General features: G+C 36.5%; 1 protein-coding gene across 4 annotated transcripts in view; it reads right to left on the bottom strand.

Annotated features, from left to right (window-relative positions):
* LPP (LIM domain containing preferred translocation partner in lipoma) overlaps positions 1-18,559 on the bottom strand; it is a 640,196-nt gene that overhangs the window by 150,477 nt on the left and 471,160 nt on the right. For all 4 annotated transcript variants that reach the window (XM_054700434.1, XM_054700432.1, XM_054700433.1 and 1 more), the window contains one exon: positions 14,587-14,713. In XM_054700434.1, coding sequence (XP_054556409.1) covers positions 14,587-14,713 — 127 coding nt within the window. The remainder of the gene's footprint in view (positions 1-14,586; positions 14,714-18,559) is intronic.

The raw sequence follows: 18,559 nt of genomic DNA, 5'->3' as shown, positions 1-18,559 counted from the left end.
CATTGGCAGTGAGACTGGACTTGGCTTTTTCTAAGGCTCACCACACTAGAGGATGCCATTGTGGATGGATGGGCAGAAATTAAAAGTAACTATTTCCACATATGAAAGGAGGCAGCACTAGATAGGGATGAAGCAATAAGAGAAGGGGGTTCTGGATGTAGATATTGCTAAAATTCACAAGAACTAGGTTTCAAATCAAGAGGGAACAGAGGAATAGAGATGTGTATCTCAAGTGCTGTTAACAAAAATAGTATTACATTCAGCACTTGTCTCATATCATCTGGAGTAAGTGGCCCAGCTGGGCACTATTATCCTAGCAGGGGAGCTGAGCCAAAACAGTGTCCCTGCAGACATCTGGTGTATTGCAAACAGAGTGATGATACATCTGGATTTCAGTGGTGAGTCCCTTCAATCAGGGGAAATCAAATCAAATTTTTAAATCCCCAAGAAAGGCAAAGGGAGATGTAGAATCGGATTTTGACAGAAGATTCATATCAGCACAGACTTTGGAGCCCAATCTTCTGCCAAGACAAATTAGTGACCTTCTGCAAGTTATATCAAAGCTCCAATATATACAAGGATAAAGAATGAGGTTCTGGGTATGAATTGCAACACCAATCATTCTAGACCCTGAGCAAACTCTTGTTCTTTACTTCATCTCTCTCATGTGTAAAAGGAACAGTGCCTACTTCATATCATAGTCAAGAAATGTGAATAATGCTGGTGAAACTTGAGGTATGTGGGAAGAAATCAATATATGCTAGTTTATTTTAAACAGAATCATTAGTAGGAATACTTAGGACTAAGTCAGACTCCACCAAGAATTTTGGTGGAATGGCAGAGAGATTTAAGACTCCCAAGCACCAACTCCTCATTTAACTCTTTGGAGAACAAGATAAAGGGGATGTGCCTTTTCAGTGATTTTACAGAAAAGTAGAATATATGTATACATGAGACACAAACACATATATTTGCATCTATATATTCATAGCAGACCATAAAATTATGAACAGTAACAAGAATTAGAAATGAATTCTGACTTAGAAATTGGAGACTATCTCCTAGGTAGGTTATAGTAACTCTGTATCAAACCCACTTTTAAAAAATCAAAATGTTACACTTGCAAGTAAAGTAGATTTGATATATGATCCTGAATCTTAGTAGGGCAGAATCTTCATTTTCTTTAACCATCCACATCAACAAGGTAGGTTAAATGAAATTCAAGGAAGCAACAACTCCAGGGTTGCTGCTTTACTTGTATTCCTGTCCCCTACCTCCTGACAAAAGGACACTGGGATCTTATGTGGTATAGGCTTTATCTCTCTCTGATGAGCCTCTAATTGTTCAATAGAGATCACAGATACATTTCAGAATGGTTTGGACAACAATTCCTGATGGGTCCGACGTTCTCTTGATTGCAATTCTTTCACCAAGTAGAAAGACAATTCCAGCAGACTACAGACAAAGAAAAATTAACTAAGTTTTCTACTACCTGCAATTCTCTCTAGTAGCAATGCACTCTTTGTTCTGCTGAAAAACATTCTCTATTGATTATGCTGACACTGACAGTAAAGCTATGGGGTGGTTGGTTTTAATTTTTTTCTTCTTCACATCTCAGATGAGAAAGTGGGTTATGATTCATCCTGCACAATCTGAGTCAAAATTCATTTTTGTCTCTTCAATTAGTTCTTCTGCATTCCACATTAAAAAGCAAGAGTAGTTTGCTCAGCAAATGAGAAAATTGTGGTATGTCTTTGTGTGTTGCTTTCTCACACACAATGACTGGAAAACATTTTTTTGTATTCTCTAATGATATTTCAATAATGAGAATATCTTAATAAAACACAAAGTGTTCATTCAAATAAATAGAGACAAATATACCATTAAAAATTCAGAGGAGTTGATTATTATACACTAATCATGAGTGGGATAGATCAAGCCAGCTGCTACAATGGGAAGTGACACAAAGGTCTCTTAAATTTTTGATCTTTTATGGTTTAGGGTGCATTTTGACATCTCTTTAATGTGATCCTCACAGTAAGCATATAAAAGATAGGGATACTGATGTTTTTTAATAGGTGAAGATGCTAAAATTCAAGAACATTAACAGTTTAAATAAAATAAAATTGCTGAAAGTACATGTAATTTAATCCAAAAAGCCTAAATTAAGAATTTGGATTCCTCTCTTAACCTGTCCTTGGTTTAACTGGTTTCTCTGGCAAAATGATAACACTAATCTGAAAACTGCTGAAAAAATGTTTAAATAATGCATAGTAATATGTTCTAAAGCATATTGTGAATGTCAAATGTCAGCAATGACACTCAGAGAAGATACAGGACTTACACTAGGATTTATTAACTCCAAGTACAGTGGTTATTTCATTATGCTATATAGCAAAAGAATGAATTATTCATTTTTATGAAAGTGCTATATTATCTACATTGAGGGCCATTGCCCATTAATGGTTACCAATATTAATACCACTTATGTTTGCCAAGAATCATTAGGGATAACACTGACCCAGGAAAATCCTTAAACAGTCTCGCTGTGGTATCTAACTCAGTAAACAATATTTCTTACATTCTACAATACTAATTTATTTTTATTAACTGACACTGAAAATTACTTTAAATGAAGTGAACCTTCTCATAAACCTTAAGAAATGGGATATGGTACTGACTGGAGCATAAAACAGTCTTGCAAATAAAATTTTCAGGTTTCTTTTCCAATCTTCTGTGAACTCTAAAGTATGCAATGTTGTACTTCTACATAGGGCATCTGTTTCCCTATCTAACCTCATTTTAACAGTATATCTAGTGGACAATATATGGAAAGTGTTTGAGGTAAATCAATTAAGAGGCCAAAGGATCCCAATAGATCATGTCTTTATTTTTTAAGATTTATTTATTTATACAAGAACTGGGGTGCAGTCAAAGGCGCAGGAGGGTGAGTGAATTCACCAGAGACAGAGCAGGGAGCAGCACAGGCAGACAGAGCAAAGACACTGCTAAGGGGAGCAGCAGGCGAGACAGGAGAGGACTGCTCGCCATGTGGGTTGCTCTTTGGCTGGCTGGGAATTGAACCCATGCTGCAGAGGCTGTGGACAGCTTCACAGCATGGTGCTTAAGCTGCTGCACCACTGGGGAGACCCAATAGATCTTGTCTTCTAAGAGAAGAGGCCAATGGAACAGGAGGTAGCCTAAGATGCCACAGCAAGTCAAAAGGACAGTGTCAGGAACAGAATCTGGTCTCTGAAAACATGATGACTCTCTTTATGACACTACTCTGCCTCAGAAAAACATAATGACTCTCTGGTGTTAAAAAACAAACAAGAGTTTATTTCAGATCACTTCACTCAATGGGTAAACTTGAGGATATCATTTAACCATGACATTCAATCAATTTCTTTTCTTTTGGCATCTCCACATTTTTCACTTTCTTGAGCATTAGAAGGCTCATGGATGAACATTTTAAAAATTGAAGTATGATATTTAATGTAATGTCTTTTGAAAGGGAAAAAGGAGCTAACACTTCAACATTTAAAATAAAATTCTGTGTATTATTAACATGCATAAAGATAAAACAGGTTAAAAAGTTAAGCACAAATATCAGAAAAGTAATATTATAGATAGTTTAGCTATATGGTAATAAATTATGAAGGTATTCTTCAATGTTTGGAGAATGAGAAGCTCTTAACATAAATAATGTCTACTTAGTGCCCCCCTCTCCACAAATTTTCCCATCATCCTAATACTAGATAGGAGAGAAAGAAAGAGGCAGCAAAGGTTAAAGATTGTTTTCCTTTATATCCTGCCTATGGCATGCCCTTAGTCTTCCTGAACAAGTCCAACACAGTGTTTCAGTTCTTTCTGGTTGAGTTTTATCTTCCATGTAGGAATGGAGTAAAGTCTAAGACGAGTATAAATTGAAGGTTGAATGGTTAGAGAACCAAACAAAGCTGGTATCAGAACTATGCCCAAAAGAATCTGGAGAATTAATGCAACATGATTGATATTAGCTTAAGAACTGGGATGAGGTCATTATTTAGGACCTGCTTCTGGGCCTTCCCACTTTATTAGTCTTGGAATATTTTCAGTATGCTTTGGTTTCAAAGCATTCAACTGTCTTTGCTGAGAACTCTAACCACATACAGTACATTACCAATAGTCTTTACTTACCACAATGGGTATCTCTTCATTTGGACTATTCTAGCATTTTATTTGGTACAGGTCAACTGATAATAGTGACAAACCACTTGAACTTGCATGAAAAATAATGCTTTTTTCACTGCCAGTCATAGACTCTGTTCTCCATCATATCTCCTGATATTAGAGGATTTAATATATGCGTTCTCTCCTTAGCCATTATGTTACCTCATTTCAATTATTTTCCCTAGTATACTTTACAACAATTGGTGCATAGCAGGCACTCAATAAATATTTGTAGACAAATGGGTTCATTCAATGAAAAGTATAACAGATGCCTACCAAGTAACTCCACAGATGTTCAAACAATGGCTTTGCTGACAGACAATTAATTATGTCTTCTGACAATTGTAATGTCACTTCAAAGTCTGGAAGGAGATGATTATCTGTGTGTTTTAGAGAAAGTTGTGGGGAAAGTGCAGGTGGGGGGGAGGAAGGTGGTTTGGAGGGGAAAGGGAGTTGAGTTCACAGTTATGAGTATTAGTGTGTTGTTTCAGATCAGAAAATGCATAATTAGCACATGTAGGTTTAGGTCTCAACTCCAGCCATCTCTTAGGAAACAACCATAGACAACCTATGAATTGAGACTTTTTCATTCCAGGGTACACAAGTTTGCCAAGTTTGCTCCACAATTATAAGGCAAATGTTGTTTGATTGTGAAGTTGGAATATTTTTTTCCTATTTTTCCTTTCATTCTATGATAATGAGAATGGTGATCCCAAGGTAACTGAATGAGTGGGTTTTGCTGTATCCACAGTAAGAAACACCTGATGGTGATTCATTGTCTTGAAGGGATCAAGTTTAAGTGAAAATCATTTATAGAAAATATACTTAAACATGGGGTGAAGGATGTCTTTCAATGTGATGCTCTGACCATCTCACTCAATTTAGATGGAACAGAAGAAAGGTGAGGAGGTAAGATATTGCCCTGGGAACCAAGGACTACAAAGGGGCACTGTGGTATGGGAAAATGTGACATAACTTAAAATAGAGAATCTTAACTATGTAACATCCATTTGACTAATTTCAATCCTTAATTTTCACAGAAAACACATGCAAAAAAGATCAAATTCAAGGTTATAGGTCCAATTTTCACTACACTTTATTGAGTAGCTAAACCATGTATTGCACTACTTCAAACGTTATCCAGTACCTACAAGTGATTAAAAAAAAAAAAAAAAAAAAACCAAAAAACAGGAATGAGAAAGTCTGAGTTAAAATCCATGACTTTCATTAAGTTACTTGTGAAACTACGTAACTCACTCATTTTCATCATCTCTAAAAATGAGGGAGTTTTCATAGATAGCTCTAACATTTTATAAACCCAGAGAGTGCTAAATAAATATCTGTTAAATGTACATATTATTTACCATCTACAGTTTATGTATACCATGTCTTGCCACCGGGCATATAAATGTCTGCTTACAACTTTAATTTATAAAAGTTACACATATGAAATATCTCTTGAGTACTAAGAGCAAGTTCTAAGAGCAAAGATGAAGACACATCAGTGAATTAAAAATTATCGCTTTCAATAAGACTTAGATTCCAGTGGGGACAATAAACAACAAATACTTAAAAAGTTATTTGATGAAGATGAGTAAAAGAGTTCTCTTGTACTTGAAAATCAAGTAACTCAGGATAGTATATGTTCATAGGACCTAACAAGTTATTGATTTGACTTTATTATTTTGAAGGGCAATGTGCTTTGTACCCAAGTTTGAATAAGGAATATCCAGGTCTGGGTTTACATAAGGCTAGCCCAATCTTCCCCCTCTCTTTGGTGAGCATCCCCACTACTCCTCTTCCTGTTAGCAGAAACCAATTTCTGTCCTTTGCTCAGAAAGGAAATTTTGGCCACAGAGTTCAAAACACTCCATCTGTTTGACTTTGAATGGGTCATTTGTGCTTGAGTTTTCTGGAAAATGAATGATTGTCCTAGATAGTCTAAAATTACATTCTTTCTTATGATATCATAAATCTAGGTTTCTAAATCAATGCTTAAAAACACATTTTATAGTCAAATTAATTAAAAATTAACGTGTGCTAAGACGGAACACATCAAAAGCTTAGGATTATTACTTATTTAGGACTATAAACATAAATTGCCTGCAGCAAACATTTTACCAGAAATCACTACCACAAAAAGGAAATATATTTAATGTCTCATTAACTAGAAGATATTCTCATGACCCACAGATACTTTAAACAAAAAGCTATAAAGAAAAAAAAAAAAACCTAGAAATCCATTTTTTCCCCAAATCAATAGAACCTTTTTTCAAAACCACTCATTTTCTAATTTTTCTTCCCCTGGGTTTTTTTTTTTTTAATTAATTAGGTCATTTTTTCTGTGTAAATACAGTTCTTTAGGCTTCAGGTTCTATCTCTATTAAAGGAGTTGTGTATCTTGAGTCATTTCTCAGTTTGCAATTGGCAGAACATTTTGAAAACAATTTTCTTGATACAAAATAATAAAAACAATGAAATAGTTATCACTTAAACCTGTCAGTTAAATCCTCTAAGCACTTTCCAAACATTCACCTGTTCATTATACTTATGAAAAAGCAAAGAGTCTGTTAACTGATCTTATAGCCCATGATCAAGATTATGCTAAGTAAGCATGAGGGTAGAAAGAGAACAGGATCTCCAGTCAGTCACTGGGACCCAGTGCAAGTCTGCCATTAAAGAATCTATGCCTGGCATGGGTAGTGGAGGAGCTGGGGCAGGGCAGACCCTTAATCACTCAGCGCCCCTGTGTTTTCATATGCCAAATGGCCACAGATACACTGATGACTAGGTCAGATGATATAGCAAGCATAAAACTCTCTTGTAAAGTATGATATAAATGTTAATTGTAGTCATGTAATAATCATGATAATCTAAATTAGACATCAGAGGCATAGACTAGCTTGATTTCCAAGCAAGTTTAGACATTTAATTCCCTGAATGTCAGAGTTGGACAGTATTTTCAAAGTTTAATCTCATTGCCTATGATATGCTAGACTACATATCCCCACTTCCCCATCAAGGGGTTACTGGACTTTGATTTAGACTCTTCCTAGAACTTGATTCTCTGAAAAAAAAAAAGTTATTCATTATACTAAATGGGGTATGCTAGCTTCCCTTTACTTGCCTTTCTTGCTACCTTTGCTATCACAAATATTCACTTTGATGCTGATTCTACATGGGATTCCTCCAATAGCATGAGGGCTCTAGGTTTTCTTTTCTTCATACCTTCCACTCTACTTTAAATAGCAGTTTCCTGTTTCCCAAGAAAATAAGTTCAAATCCTCTATACACACTTACTTACTGATTATTTTTATAAGCCTAGGAAAAAAATTGACTATCATCCCCATTTTGGGGGGCACTCATGAACATTCACTGGGGCTCCGATTTGCTCACAATGAAAAAATATAGCACCAAGTCTAGTGAGCTGGTTTTATCAATAGCACACATATTAGGTGGACTGTGCATTAGGGCCACACTTTTTTTTTTAATTTTCCACTTCCGAACAACTGTCCTTTGACACAGTAAAGCCTAGTTTTCCTACAACAAACCTCTGGGTTTATGCAAAATTTCTCAATATACTTCACTAAAGATACTCACAGATAAACAAAACATTCTCAGAAGAATGACAAGTTCTCTGAAGAGAACTTACCTAATGCTGATTTGAAAACAGGAATTCTTCAAATAGCTCATGGAATAATTTTAAGACTCACACACTTCAGTTTTTTAAAAAGAAGGAATAAAACAACACCGTGTAAACAATGCCAAGATAATTACAGCTTCCTGCATAAAAATAAACTGGTAAATATTTTCCATGCTTCCTCAGATACACTGCAACATCCATTTCCAGATCGTCTATATCCCAATGGTGTTGTCTCTGACTTAAGAGTCTTCACACCCAGAAACCATTACTTCGGAAAGACTCTGGCCATGGTCATAGGCAAAGATATGTGGACCCTCTCACATACAAATGTGTTTTTTCTTTTGTAATGCATGGAATCAACAACTTAAGAGACTAGGTGTTACATGTAAAACTCTTGAATAAATTCAAAGAGATATATCTCAAGGCTATTCAGAATACAAACTTAACTATCCCTTATATACCCCCCCAAAAAAAAACCTAACTGAAATATAAACTCCAATGCTGACCACTAGCCCTATAAACCTCCCAGCTTTGATATCTTTCCAGCGATGATACCTTTCTCCATTCATTTTAATAGCTATTAAATTTTTTAAATTCACTCTCTCCTATTTTAAATTCTGAAGTTTACCCTAAATTATAATGGCATATATAATCTATCTCCCCTTGATCTTATTTGTCTACCCCTGAATCTGAGCGTTTCCTCTAGTATAAATATAGCTTTCTCTTGCCCAGGGGAATAAGTTGTACCAAGATGCAAACAGGTGAGACAAGGTATGCAGTCATGTGGCAGGTGAGTTGGATAGAAGGCAAGTTGCTTTGTTAACTGAATTTGGTGAGGTTTTTTCCCTACTTTTTAACTTTCTTAAGTTTCTTCATTGCAGGGCTTCCCTGGTGGCGCAGGCGGTTGAGCGCCGCACCGTGAAGCTGTCCGAAGCCTCTGCAGCGCTGGTTAGATTGCAGCTGGCTGGCCGGCGAGAATCCCACATGGAGAAGCAGACCTCTCCTGTCTTGCTCTTTGCTCCCCTAAGCAGTGTATTTCTTCAGTCTGCCTGTTCTGTTTCCCTCTCTGTCTCTGGTGAATCCTCTCAGCCTCCTGCGCATCTGGCCTGTACCCCGGTTCTTGCATAAAAATAAATAAATCTTTAAAAAAAAAGTTTCTTCATTGCATTGGGTAGTAGTTTTTGTTTGTTTGTTTTGTATTTGACCACTCAACAGCACCATTATCCAATGGAAAGACTTTATATTCCCTTTAAAAATACTTACCCAACTGGTGTTTTATGGTTCATCCTTTGGGGTATTTACTTCATACTATAAAGCAACACAATTTTTGATGAAAATATAGGAGGATGGCATGGTGCTACACTCAATGTAGCACCACTTTGGAAGAGATCATTAAAAAAAAAAAAAAAAAAAGACCCAGCTGTGATTCACTTGAAAGTTCCTGCTTGAAATATTTTATCAAGGAGGGAAAACAAGATGAGAAAACAAGATGAGCTGTAGCTATTAGTGATTTCTGCCTTCTCTCAAGGTCAACAAAAGGGCTACATTCAGCTACCACAGTTGACAGGAAGTTACTAGATATGCCGTCTTTCTGAAGTATGTAACATAGCCATGACAAAAAGCCTATGGTTAGTGTAACATCAGTTAACTTAGGAGTTAATGATAGCTAAAAATATATTGTCAGTAACATTGAAGTCTAGGCTAAAAGAATTACAGCTCTGAATGATGTCTCACTTGAAGGTCATTATTTCAGAAGGGAAAAAGATTCTTTAGTGCACAATCAGGCAAATATCTATTTGCCCATCCATCCATCCATCCATCCATCCATCCATCCATCCATCCATCTATCCATCCATCTTATTTAAAAGTTGTAGACATGATGAAATTTCTACCCAAAATACTTTAACATGTTGCTCCTAAAAACAAAGATATTGTTCAACATAACTACAATGCTCTTGCTATATTCAAGAAATTAACATTGACGCATTATTTAATACAGTTTTCATATTCAAATTTCTCTAACCCTGCTCCAAATACTATATAGATTTTTATCCTCTGGATTCAGAATCCAATCAAGATTCATCCTTTGCATTTGAATGGCATGTCTCTTTAATTTGAATTGTCTCTTAGGACATTGACTTTTTTTTTTTTTTAAGGGAGATAATTTTTTTTAAGATTTATTTTTATTTATTTATACAAGCACTGGGTACAGTCAGACACGCGGGAGGGTGAGAGAATTCACCAGAGCCAGAGTGGGGAGCAGAACAGGCAGAAGGGCCGAAGTACACTGCTGAGGGGAGCAGCGGGCGGCCGGAGAGGTCTGCGCGCCATGTGGGACTCTCCTCCGGTGGCTGGGGAGCAGCCGGGGTTCAAACCGGCGCTGCAGAGGCTGCGGGCAGCTTCGCAACCTAGCGCTCAACTGCTGCGCCAGGGGAGGCCCATGGACATTGACATTTTTGAAATGTTCAGGATGAAACCTTGAAGAATGTTAGAACATCTGGATTTGCCTATTTCTTAAAGGTTGAGTCAGTTTAAATGTTTTAGCAAGACAATTACTTAGGTGATGCTGTGTACCTCCTACCACATCAGTTTATCCGTCAGCTTTTCCCATTACTGGTGATATTAAAATTCATCACTTGTATTAAGGAGGTTTCCATCAGATACCTCCACTGTAAGGACATATTTTCTCCTTTGTACTTAATTCATCTCTGAGGTGATCTTTTCACATCTCTCCCAATACTTTTAGGCTTACTATAATTACATTTCTTTAATTATAAAGAAAAATTGTTAAAAATGCTGAGAACAGTTTCATAACAACAACAAAATATTAAATACATGTGTGAATCATTCCATTTAAGAGAAAAAGAAGAAAGGACTGCATGGAAAGAAAGGAATATGACCACAGTGGAACCTGCTCCATTGGCTGCATTTATCTGTATTTTGTGTCCTCACTCTCTCTCTCTCTCATTTAACAGGAGCTCTTTGACATTAAAGCACTTACTGTACCTCAGCAAATCAGCTATAGTGTCAAAGAAAATTCCAACATTTTGGGCAAATTGATGGAAAAAGAGAGTAGGTGATGAGGATAGTAATGCAACAGACATTCTTTTAAGGTTGTATTTGGCAATGCCATTTCCAGTCCAGAATGGAAATAAGGTACAATTCTGTTAGAGAATCTAATCTAGATACAAACTCACTGATATATAGTCTTCCCCTCACTTTCAGGCCGACTTACTCATTGTGTCTTTTATGCTCACATCACACCTCAGGTAGACCTGACACAATGTTGATATCTGCATCTGACATCTCTTACATCAATGTCTCTCTCCTGTCCTCAGGAACTTGGAAGTTCCATGACGGCACAACCTCTGCACCTGGGTGTCACTAACACCCAGCACAGTGGCAGGCATGGAGAACATACTTAAGAAATATTTAAAGAATGGGTTAGTAAAGGATAGTTCTGTTGTCCTTTGCTTCCTGCTTTTACCTAGTAAGTAGATTTGGCATTTAAAGTATGGTATTCTGACTATAGAGTCACATTTGTGATCACTATGGATGGAACAGTTCTCATAGCATTCAGTTTCAATGCACAAAGACTCATTATATAAGATAAAGTCCTTAGCTTTTAATCAGACATTAAGAGCCCTAGTTCCGGTTAGTCTCGACCTACTTCTCCAACCTTATTTCCCAATATTTGTTCCTTCCAAAATGGGTGTTTCACTCAAATGATTTCCATTCCATGTTATATTAAAATTCACCTCATTACAAATGACCTCCCTTCTCTACTGTCTTCCCACTGCCATGTCTCTGTTAGCTTACTTTTAAAGATTTACTCAAAGGCTAACTACTTCATAAACATGTTTCTGTCCCTACTTGGAAATGTCTCTCATCTTTTTCTGAATTCTCAAAGAGACTTGCTGAACTTTAATTAAGTCACTCGTCACTTTCTGTCTGTGTTATGACTAAACACCATAACTCCATCCACATTCCCCGTTAGACTATACGCAACTTTAAAGGTAAGACCCATGTCTGCCTGTCTCCATATGCCTCCAACACCTTACACAGTAGTCGGTACATAACAGACAATTGATAAATGTTTTCACACATAAATTTTCTTTGAATAATCCTGGTCTTGGTTCACATTTTGTTCATTCACCCATCTCTAGTTTTTCATCTCATTATCACCTCCACAAAACCTTCCCAAAATATCCAATCTCAACTTTTGGAGGTGATGGATATGTTTACTATCTTAGCATGATAATGGTAAAACAAGTATTTATAGAAGTCTAAACCCACCAAATTATATATATTAATTAGGTGAAGATTTTTGTATACCTCTTATACCTCAGTAAAGCTGCGGAACAAGATCTGAGAGTTGAAGAAAAATGTATAGACCTGGAGCCTGGATTCTAATCCAGTCCTGCAACTTACTAGCTGTTGACATTGGACATATTAGTTTACATTTCTATGCCTGAATTTCCTACTCTGGAAATAATAATATTTATTTCACATTTATTTCTGTAAGGATGAAATTTTTAATTTCTACAAAGTGCATAAAACAGTACTGCCATTTTTAAGCTCTCAATAAAGGTTAGTTGTTATTCCAAATTCTGTCTCATGGCTAGTAATCCTCATCTGGCAATGATTACTTACCGGTTGGTGACATATGTTCTATTTTTGCTAGGAACTTAAATTTAAATCAAGTATTATTAATGGATTTCTAATGAGTATGTCTTGTTTTCTGAAATAAATTGCAACCCTCAGGAGAATGGGGTAACTTTGATTATTGAGCATATTCTACATGCCAAGAAGTTGGCTAAGTGCTTCCTATAAATATTTTATTCAATGCTCACAATAACAGTATGAGCTAGCTATTATTTCCATATTATAGATAAAACAAAAAAAATGAAGTTTTACAGAGTGTAAGTAACTGGTTAAAGTCTAAGCTGTAAGTAGTAGAGCTAAAAACGTTCTTGAAGGCAAAAATAATATTTAATTTATATCTGTTTCCCAGAGTGCTTAACATGTACTCATTAGCACAATCATTCCCTATGCTCACTTTTCTTTATAGCTATGTACTATGTTGTTGTGATATTTGAAGCACATATACTTGCCATGTTAACTTTTAATTTTTAAAATATGTTAATAGAGACCATATTTTTCACTATTAACATGTTTTGAATTTTTACAAGTTTATCTTACACTCTATATTAACTTTTCTCCCTCATTACTGAGAAAAGCATGGCATACATACTTTAATATAACTAGTGACTTTTTCTTTTACTATTTATGTATTTGTGTTAATCTCCACCAATTTATGCCTAGTTTTTAGCTTAATCATTATACTTCATGGGTTAATGGTTTTTCTATAGTGAACTTACTAAAACTGAGAAAAATGCTAGGACATTTACTTTATGCTTTTGATGGGAAATGAGGTTCAGGCTGAGAGAAAATACCCTAGTATTGCTCAGCCAGTGCAAAGCAGAGAAGGGACCAGAACCAGACCTCTGTATTCCCACTATTGTGCCTTCAAGAAAGCTACACAGCCACCTGCATACAAATAAATGCCAAGCTGTTTTATACTCTAATACCTGCAGGTCCATCTTCATTGTGATTTTGGACCAGTGTTATCATACTCCCAAGTGGGAAGATTTGAAAAAAAAGGAAAAAGTAAAAGCTCTGTGCAATTTCCACCTCTGAGCCTTTGTCTTCAACAACCCCCTGATACAATGTCTATTCTCCATATGTCTGTTACTCAAAGCATAGTTCTCAGATGGATGTCTGACTAAGGAATGCTTATCACCCTGCAGAGAGACAAGTATAGAAACAGTATTTTGAAGATATTACAGCAATTTAACAGAATAATTTATCATTGTGAAATTTAGAAATGATGAGACTTGGTCTTCCATTTTGTATTCTTAAATTTCACTTTTTAGTAGTTGCTTTATATTGTACTATGTCAACAAACTGGTCTCTAACAGATTGAGGAGGAGACAGCCTTTTATTACAGAAGATTTGAGAGGCCCTACTTAAAGGGTCCAGGGTCAAGTGTCACCAATTCTTCAATAAACCATTCCTGACATTCCTGATGAACATTTGACCTAAACCTCTCATGCCTCATCAATTTACTTAGACTGGTTATTATTTATGTGATTTATTAATTATTCTGTCCCAAGGACTGGTTATGTATCCCTAGCAAATTACAATTGTCATAAAATTCATAAATTCACATTATACTTATGGACAAGATGGGTTAATTTGCTCATTATTATTCACAGATTTGAAGAGAGGAGAGGTTTGAAAAAGCACAAAAGGAACAACTTTTCCTGAACTGAGGGAAAGAATTGAGACAGCAGTTTAGACTATACTCAATTCCAAGGTGTGCTCATGAATATTTAGTCCCAGTGAGAAATCTGAACACATACATGCAAAAACCCTATTTCTGCTTGATAAAATGTTAATAAATTGTCAAAAGTTAAGTTTTAAAATCAAATTTGTATCTCAAGAAACTGCTTGGTACTGCTGAGGTTTTCGTACATGTTAAACAGATACCACATTTATATCAGTTTCACAATTTAGTTCCCAGAAGTGCTCAGTCTGAGCATACATACCAACTCTAATGCATCCTGAGTCAAATCCTTTACCACTGCACTTGATAATACTCCTAATTATCAGTGAAGGAAGATAGAACAGGACATTTACTTGAGAAGTCAGCTCCAGAACCTACTCACCAAAATATTCATCAGCAGGTGGATTTTCCATGTCATACAACATCTTTTTGGTCAGATGTTCAAGCTCATCTTCAGGGCGGAATGAAGGGGGGGCAGCTGGAGGTCCCATTGATCCTGTTTGTCCACCCTGAAAGGCAGAAAACACACAGATCCTTAAGTGCAATCTAGACATCAACTCAGACAATCAGTGTTTACACTGTAGAGGAAAAAGAACAAGACTTGGCTGATAGGAGACCGTGATTTTAGAATCAGTTTTATTAGTTATTCCGTGTCTGACCTTGAACACATTACTTTACTCCCTTGCCTTATGATGAGTCATCTAGCAGGCTTTGGAAATCCATATTTATCACAGTGGGACTCCATTTCACTTAACAATTGCTAAGCAATCATGTATAAGATGTATATTTATTAAAAGATGAATAAATTGAGCTTTCCTCCTTCTGGAACTTACAGTCAAGTGAGAGAGGTAGGCACATTAATAATTAAAGGTAAAACAATGGCAGAAAGGGTGCAATCAGAGTATAGAAGTGACCTCTCCTGTAGTCTTGTCACGGAACAACCCCGATATCAAAACGGGTTGCCTGGCTGTAGGTCCTCACCCGCGTGCTTAAAAGGGACTTATTAATACTCCACTATAGGCACACACAAAAGGTTAATAAAAGGTTTATTTACAAGGGAAAGGGAATTAAGGAAATGTACAACTCAGGGAGAAAATAGGGAAATAAAGTCTTTAATGCGTCCTACCCGATCCGCTGACCTGGAAACCCAAAGGCACGCTCAGAGATGGCCGAACGGCTGCTAGCTGGCAGAGAGCCAAAATGGGGGATCTCCAAAGCCCATGTGTCTGGCTTTATACCAAACCTGGCTGCTTAACCCCACCCTCAGGTCCCAGCCACCTTCCCTTTGGTGGTGATGGGATTTGGAGTTCCCAGTGTCTTTTGGCTTTGGTCTGGAGTGGGTGGTGGAGTCCACAAAGTCTGTATGGAATTAGCTTTAGGACATCCTTTTCCCCCTAACAGTCTGAGAGAAAGAATTCTAAGGGAGAGGTAGCAGCCCAGGCTAGGATTATTCAGCCAAAGGGGCAGAAACATACTAGCTGATAGTAGTTGGCATAAGGAACTCTTGCATTTCTGGGCCATGTATACCATTTGAGATAAGAAATGAAATAAAAGATCTGATTTGGTAGAGGGGTTGAGAAAGTGCAAGACTATGTGTTTCAGTTAAAGATGTTGAGTCCTTTTTTCTCCCAGCACTATATACAGCCAGATATGGAATGGGGAAAGTTAGTCAGTTGAGTTGACATTGGGCTGGTGCTTAAATATGTAGATAAGCCATAATTATAGCACCACAGGGAGAGAATTGTTAGGTGAAAGAGCACTTGAGTTGATTAACCAAAAATCCCAAGTATGTAGAGGAAGAAAGGCCAGATGACTTCTTTGTGCATGGTAAATACAAGGGGATTTATTATATGGGGTTGTCAGAAAGTCATGATGTATCTTTTCTGTTTTTCAAGCATCATGACTTTTCTGACAACACAACCCAATATTTTCTGTTCCCTATATTATAACTTTGACTACTGCCAAACATCTTCAATCATTATCAAACTAGCCACTCTGTTATAAAAGGTTGAGAAATGATGATGGTATCCACCATGGCTAATGGGCAGAAATGAGAATGGCAATCCTCATTCTTGATGTTTATATATTCATAAATTCATTGACCAAGAGTTTCTTCTTCTATGAATAGTTTACAAGAATCAGTACAATAAACTGCATATGCATATAGTGATTATCATCACTATACTAAACAAATCTTTGATGTGAAATCCTATAAAGTACAAATGTTTCATTCTTACAACAACTTCAAGATGAGTGTTAATTTTTTATGTGATGTCTAAGGCATGAAATGCCTTATAAATAGATGTGACATTGTTGGTTGGTATCTATTTGGCATTTTCACATGATTATCTTCCATTTTTAGATTAAAAAAATGCATAGTAAGTTATAGTAAAGATATGCAGAAGGCTGAAAAAGGCAGGAATCTGTTATGTTGGTCACTAATCTTACCCCTGGGATTTTATTTCCTTGCTAGAAAGTTTAGATTGAAGATCAGAAAGCAGCAAATAAACCATGGCTTGTGGCAGGTGAGAGGGACAAAAAAATAGAGCAGCATCCTGGGATATGAAGAATCATTATCTCAACCTATTCATTGTGAGATCAGGAGATTTACTCAAAAAAGATCATGGAAAGGCTAGATATGATAAAGTCAAGACAAGATACCATTCTAGATTCATAATTCAATAAACATTAAATGTTAAGCTTAGGGTCTCTCTAAACTACAAACACCTGCCCTAGATGGTTGGAGTGAGGGATAAAGGAGCTATTGAATCACTCACTTACTCGTTTCCTGATTAGTTTATCTGCTCATTATACAGCATCAATTTTGTATACCCTCTGCAAGCATCAGAGAGTGTGACATAGATATATTAGACAAAGTCTTTGCCTTTGAGAGGATTGGCGTATAATGAGTGTATAGAAGTAAGTACAAATGATTAAGGATAAAAAGCACAGTGTACTGGTGGGAATCTATGCTATTATTATTAAATTTAAGTTGCACAGATAGTACTACTTTAAAAAAACTATAAAGAAGTACTTATAATAAGAACATAAAATTAAATGACCAATGCTGGTCATAAGATGCATATTTGAGAAAAGAAACAAAAAGTAATGACTTGTCTATCCATCCGTTGATATGGGGTTGCCTAAACAGGCAATAACACGCAATGGAGACTTTAAGAGTGTATACAATAAATCTACATATATAAGTATGAAAAGATGACCCAGCCATATTATCAAATGGACAGATCTGGCTATAGGGTATTTTAAATGATGTTTCCATTTTTGCAAAGTAAAAATAATTTTATTATCCACAGATCTACATACAGATAAGGAAAAGGCTGAAAGTTCTCAAGTGTGAAAGGGGATTATCTCTGAGTTTGGAACCTGGGAAGGCTTTCACATTCTAAGTTTATATTTATTTCTATCATATAAGTCTACTTCTATCTATAGTCTTTGAAGTATAACTTGTTAAAATGCGGTGAATTCAAATGATAAAGATATTCTGAATGCTAACAAAACCCTGGCACTGGATTAGACCTCTTTCCCAGGTCAAGTTGGGGACTGTGAGGGCAGCAGCAGGCCATAAGTGAGAAGCAGTCTGGTGTGTATGTGTACAACTGCAAGTGTCTTGCTGTTTAAGACAGGAGAGGCCAGAGATAAGAAGGGTAGGCTAATGAGCTGTCATGCCAGACTGAGGGGCTTAAGGCTTCTCTGCTATAGAGAAGGCTATAGGCGTTGTGTGAAACCAGGAACAGCTCTGAAAAACTCATGCATTAAACTCCCTATTAGAAGAGAATGAAGTCCATAAAAATGAACCTGCAATTTTCTTACAGCTTCAGGAAGTTCACAGACTGTAGGGAACATATCTAAAAACCCAGGCAATAGAAACTGATTGGGGATTTTCATCAGAGGAGTGAGCTAATCATATATACAAAGTTATCTGTGGGTGGAGGGTAAATGAAAGAGTTGTGAGACCGAAGTGAGATGGGGAGTTAAGAGCATAATATTTTTTGTTGTCTAAGTTAGTAATGGGACCTCCATCACATGGTGCTGGCTTTAAGTATGGAGACAGATTTAACTATGACACTAACTTGGGATCTTTAGGAGCTTGTGAACTTTCATTATTTCAGATTTCCTTCTAAAAACAGGCCTGCATATGCTACTTCACTGACGTTGGGAAAATTAAAAAAGATACGGCTTACATCTCATTCTGTATAGAGCTTAAGTACAAAGCACAATAACAAAGGGACTTTGGATCACCCGTGTCTTGAGAGAGATATTATTCCAGTGCAGGTGACAAAATTATAGATGAAGCTGGGAAAATGATTTATATCCCCACCCCCCCAGGTCAGCAA

Source organism: Talpa occidentalis, unplaced genomic scaffold (genome assembly GCF_014898055.3).
Source record: "Talpa occidentalis isolate TD23 unplaced genomic scaffold, MPIMG_talOcc4v2.1 talOcc4.4, whole genome shotgun sequence".
NCBI classification, from domain to species: Eukaryota; Metazoa; Chordata; class Mammalia; order Eulipotyphla; family Talpidae; genus Talpa; species Talpa occidentalis.
This window is presented reverse-complemented; position numbering and strand designations above follow the sequence as displayed.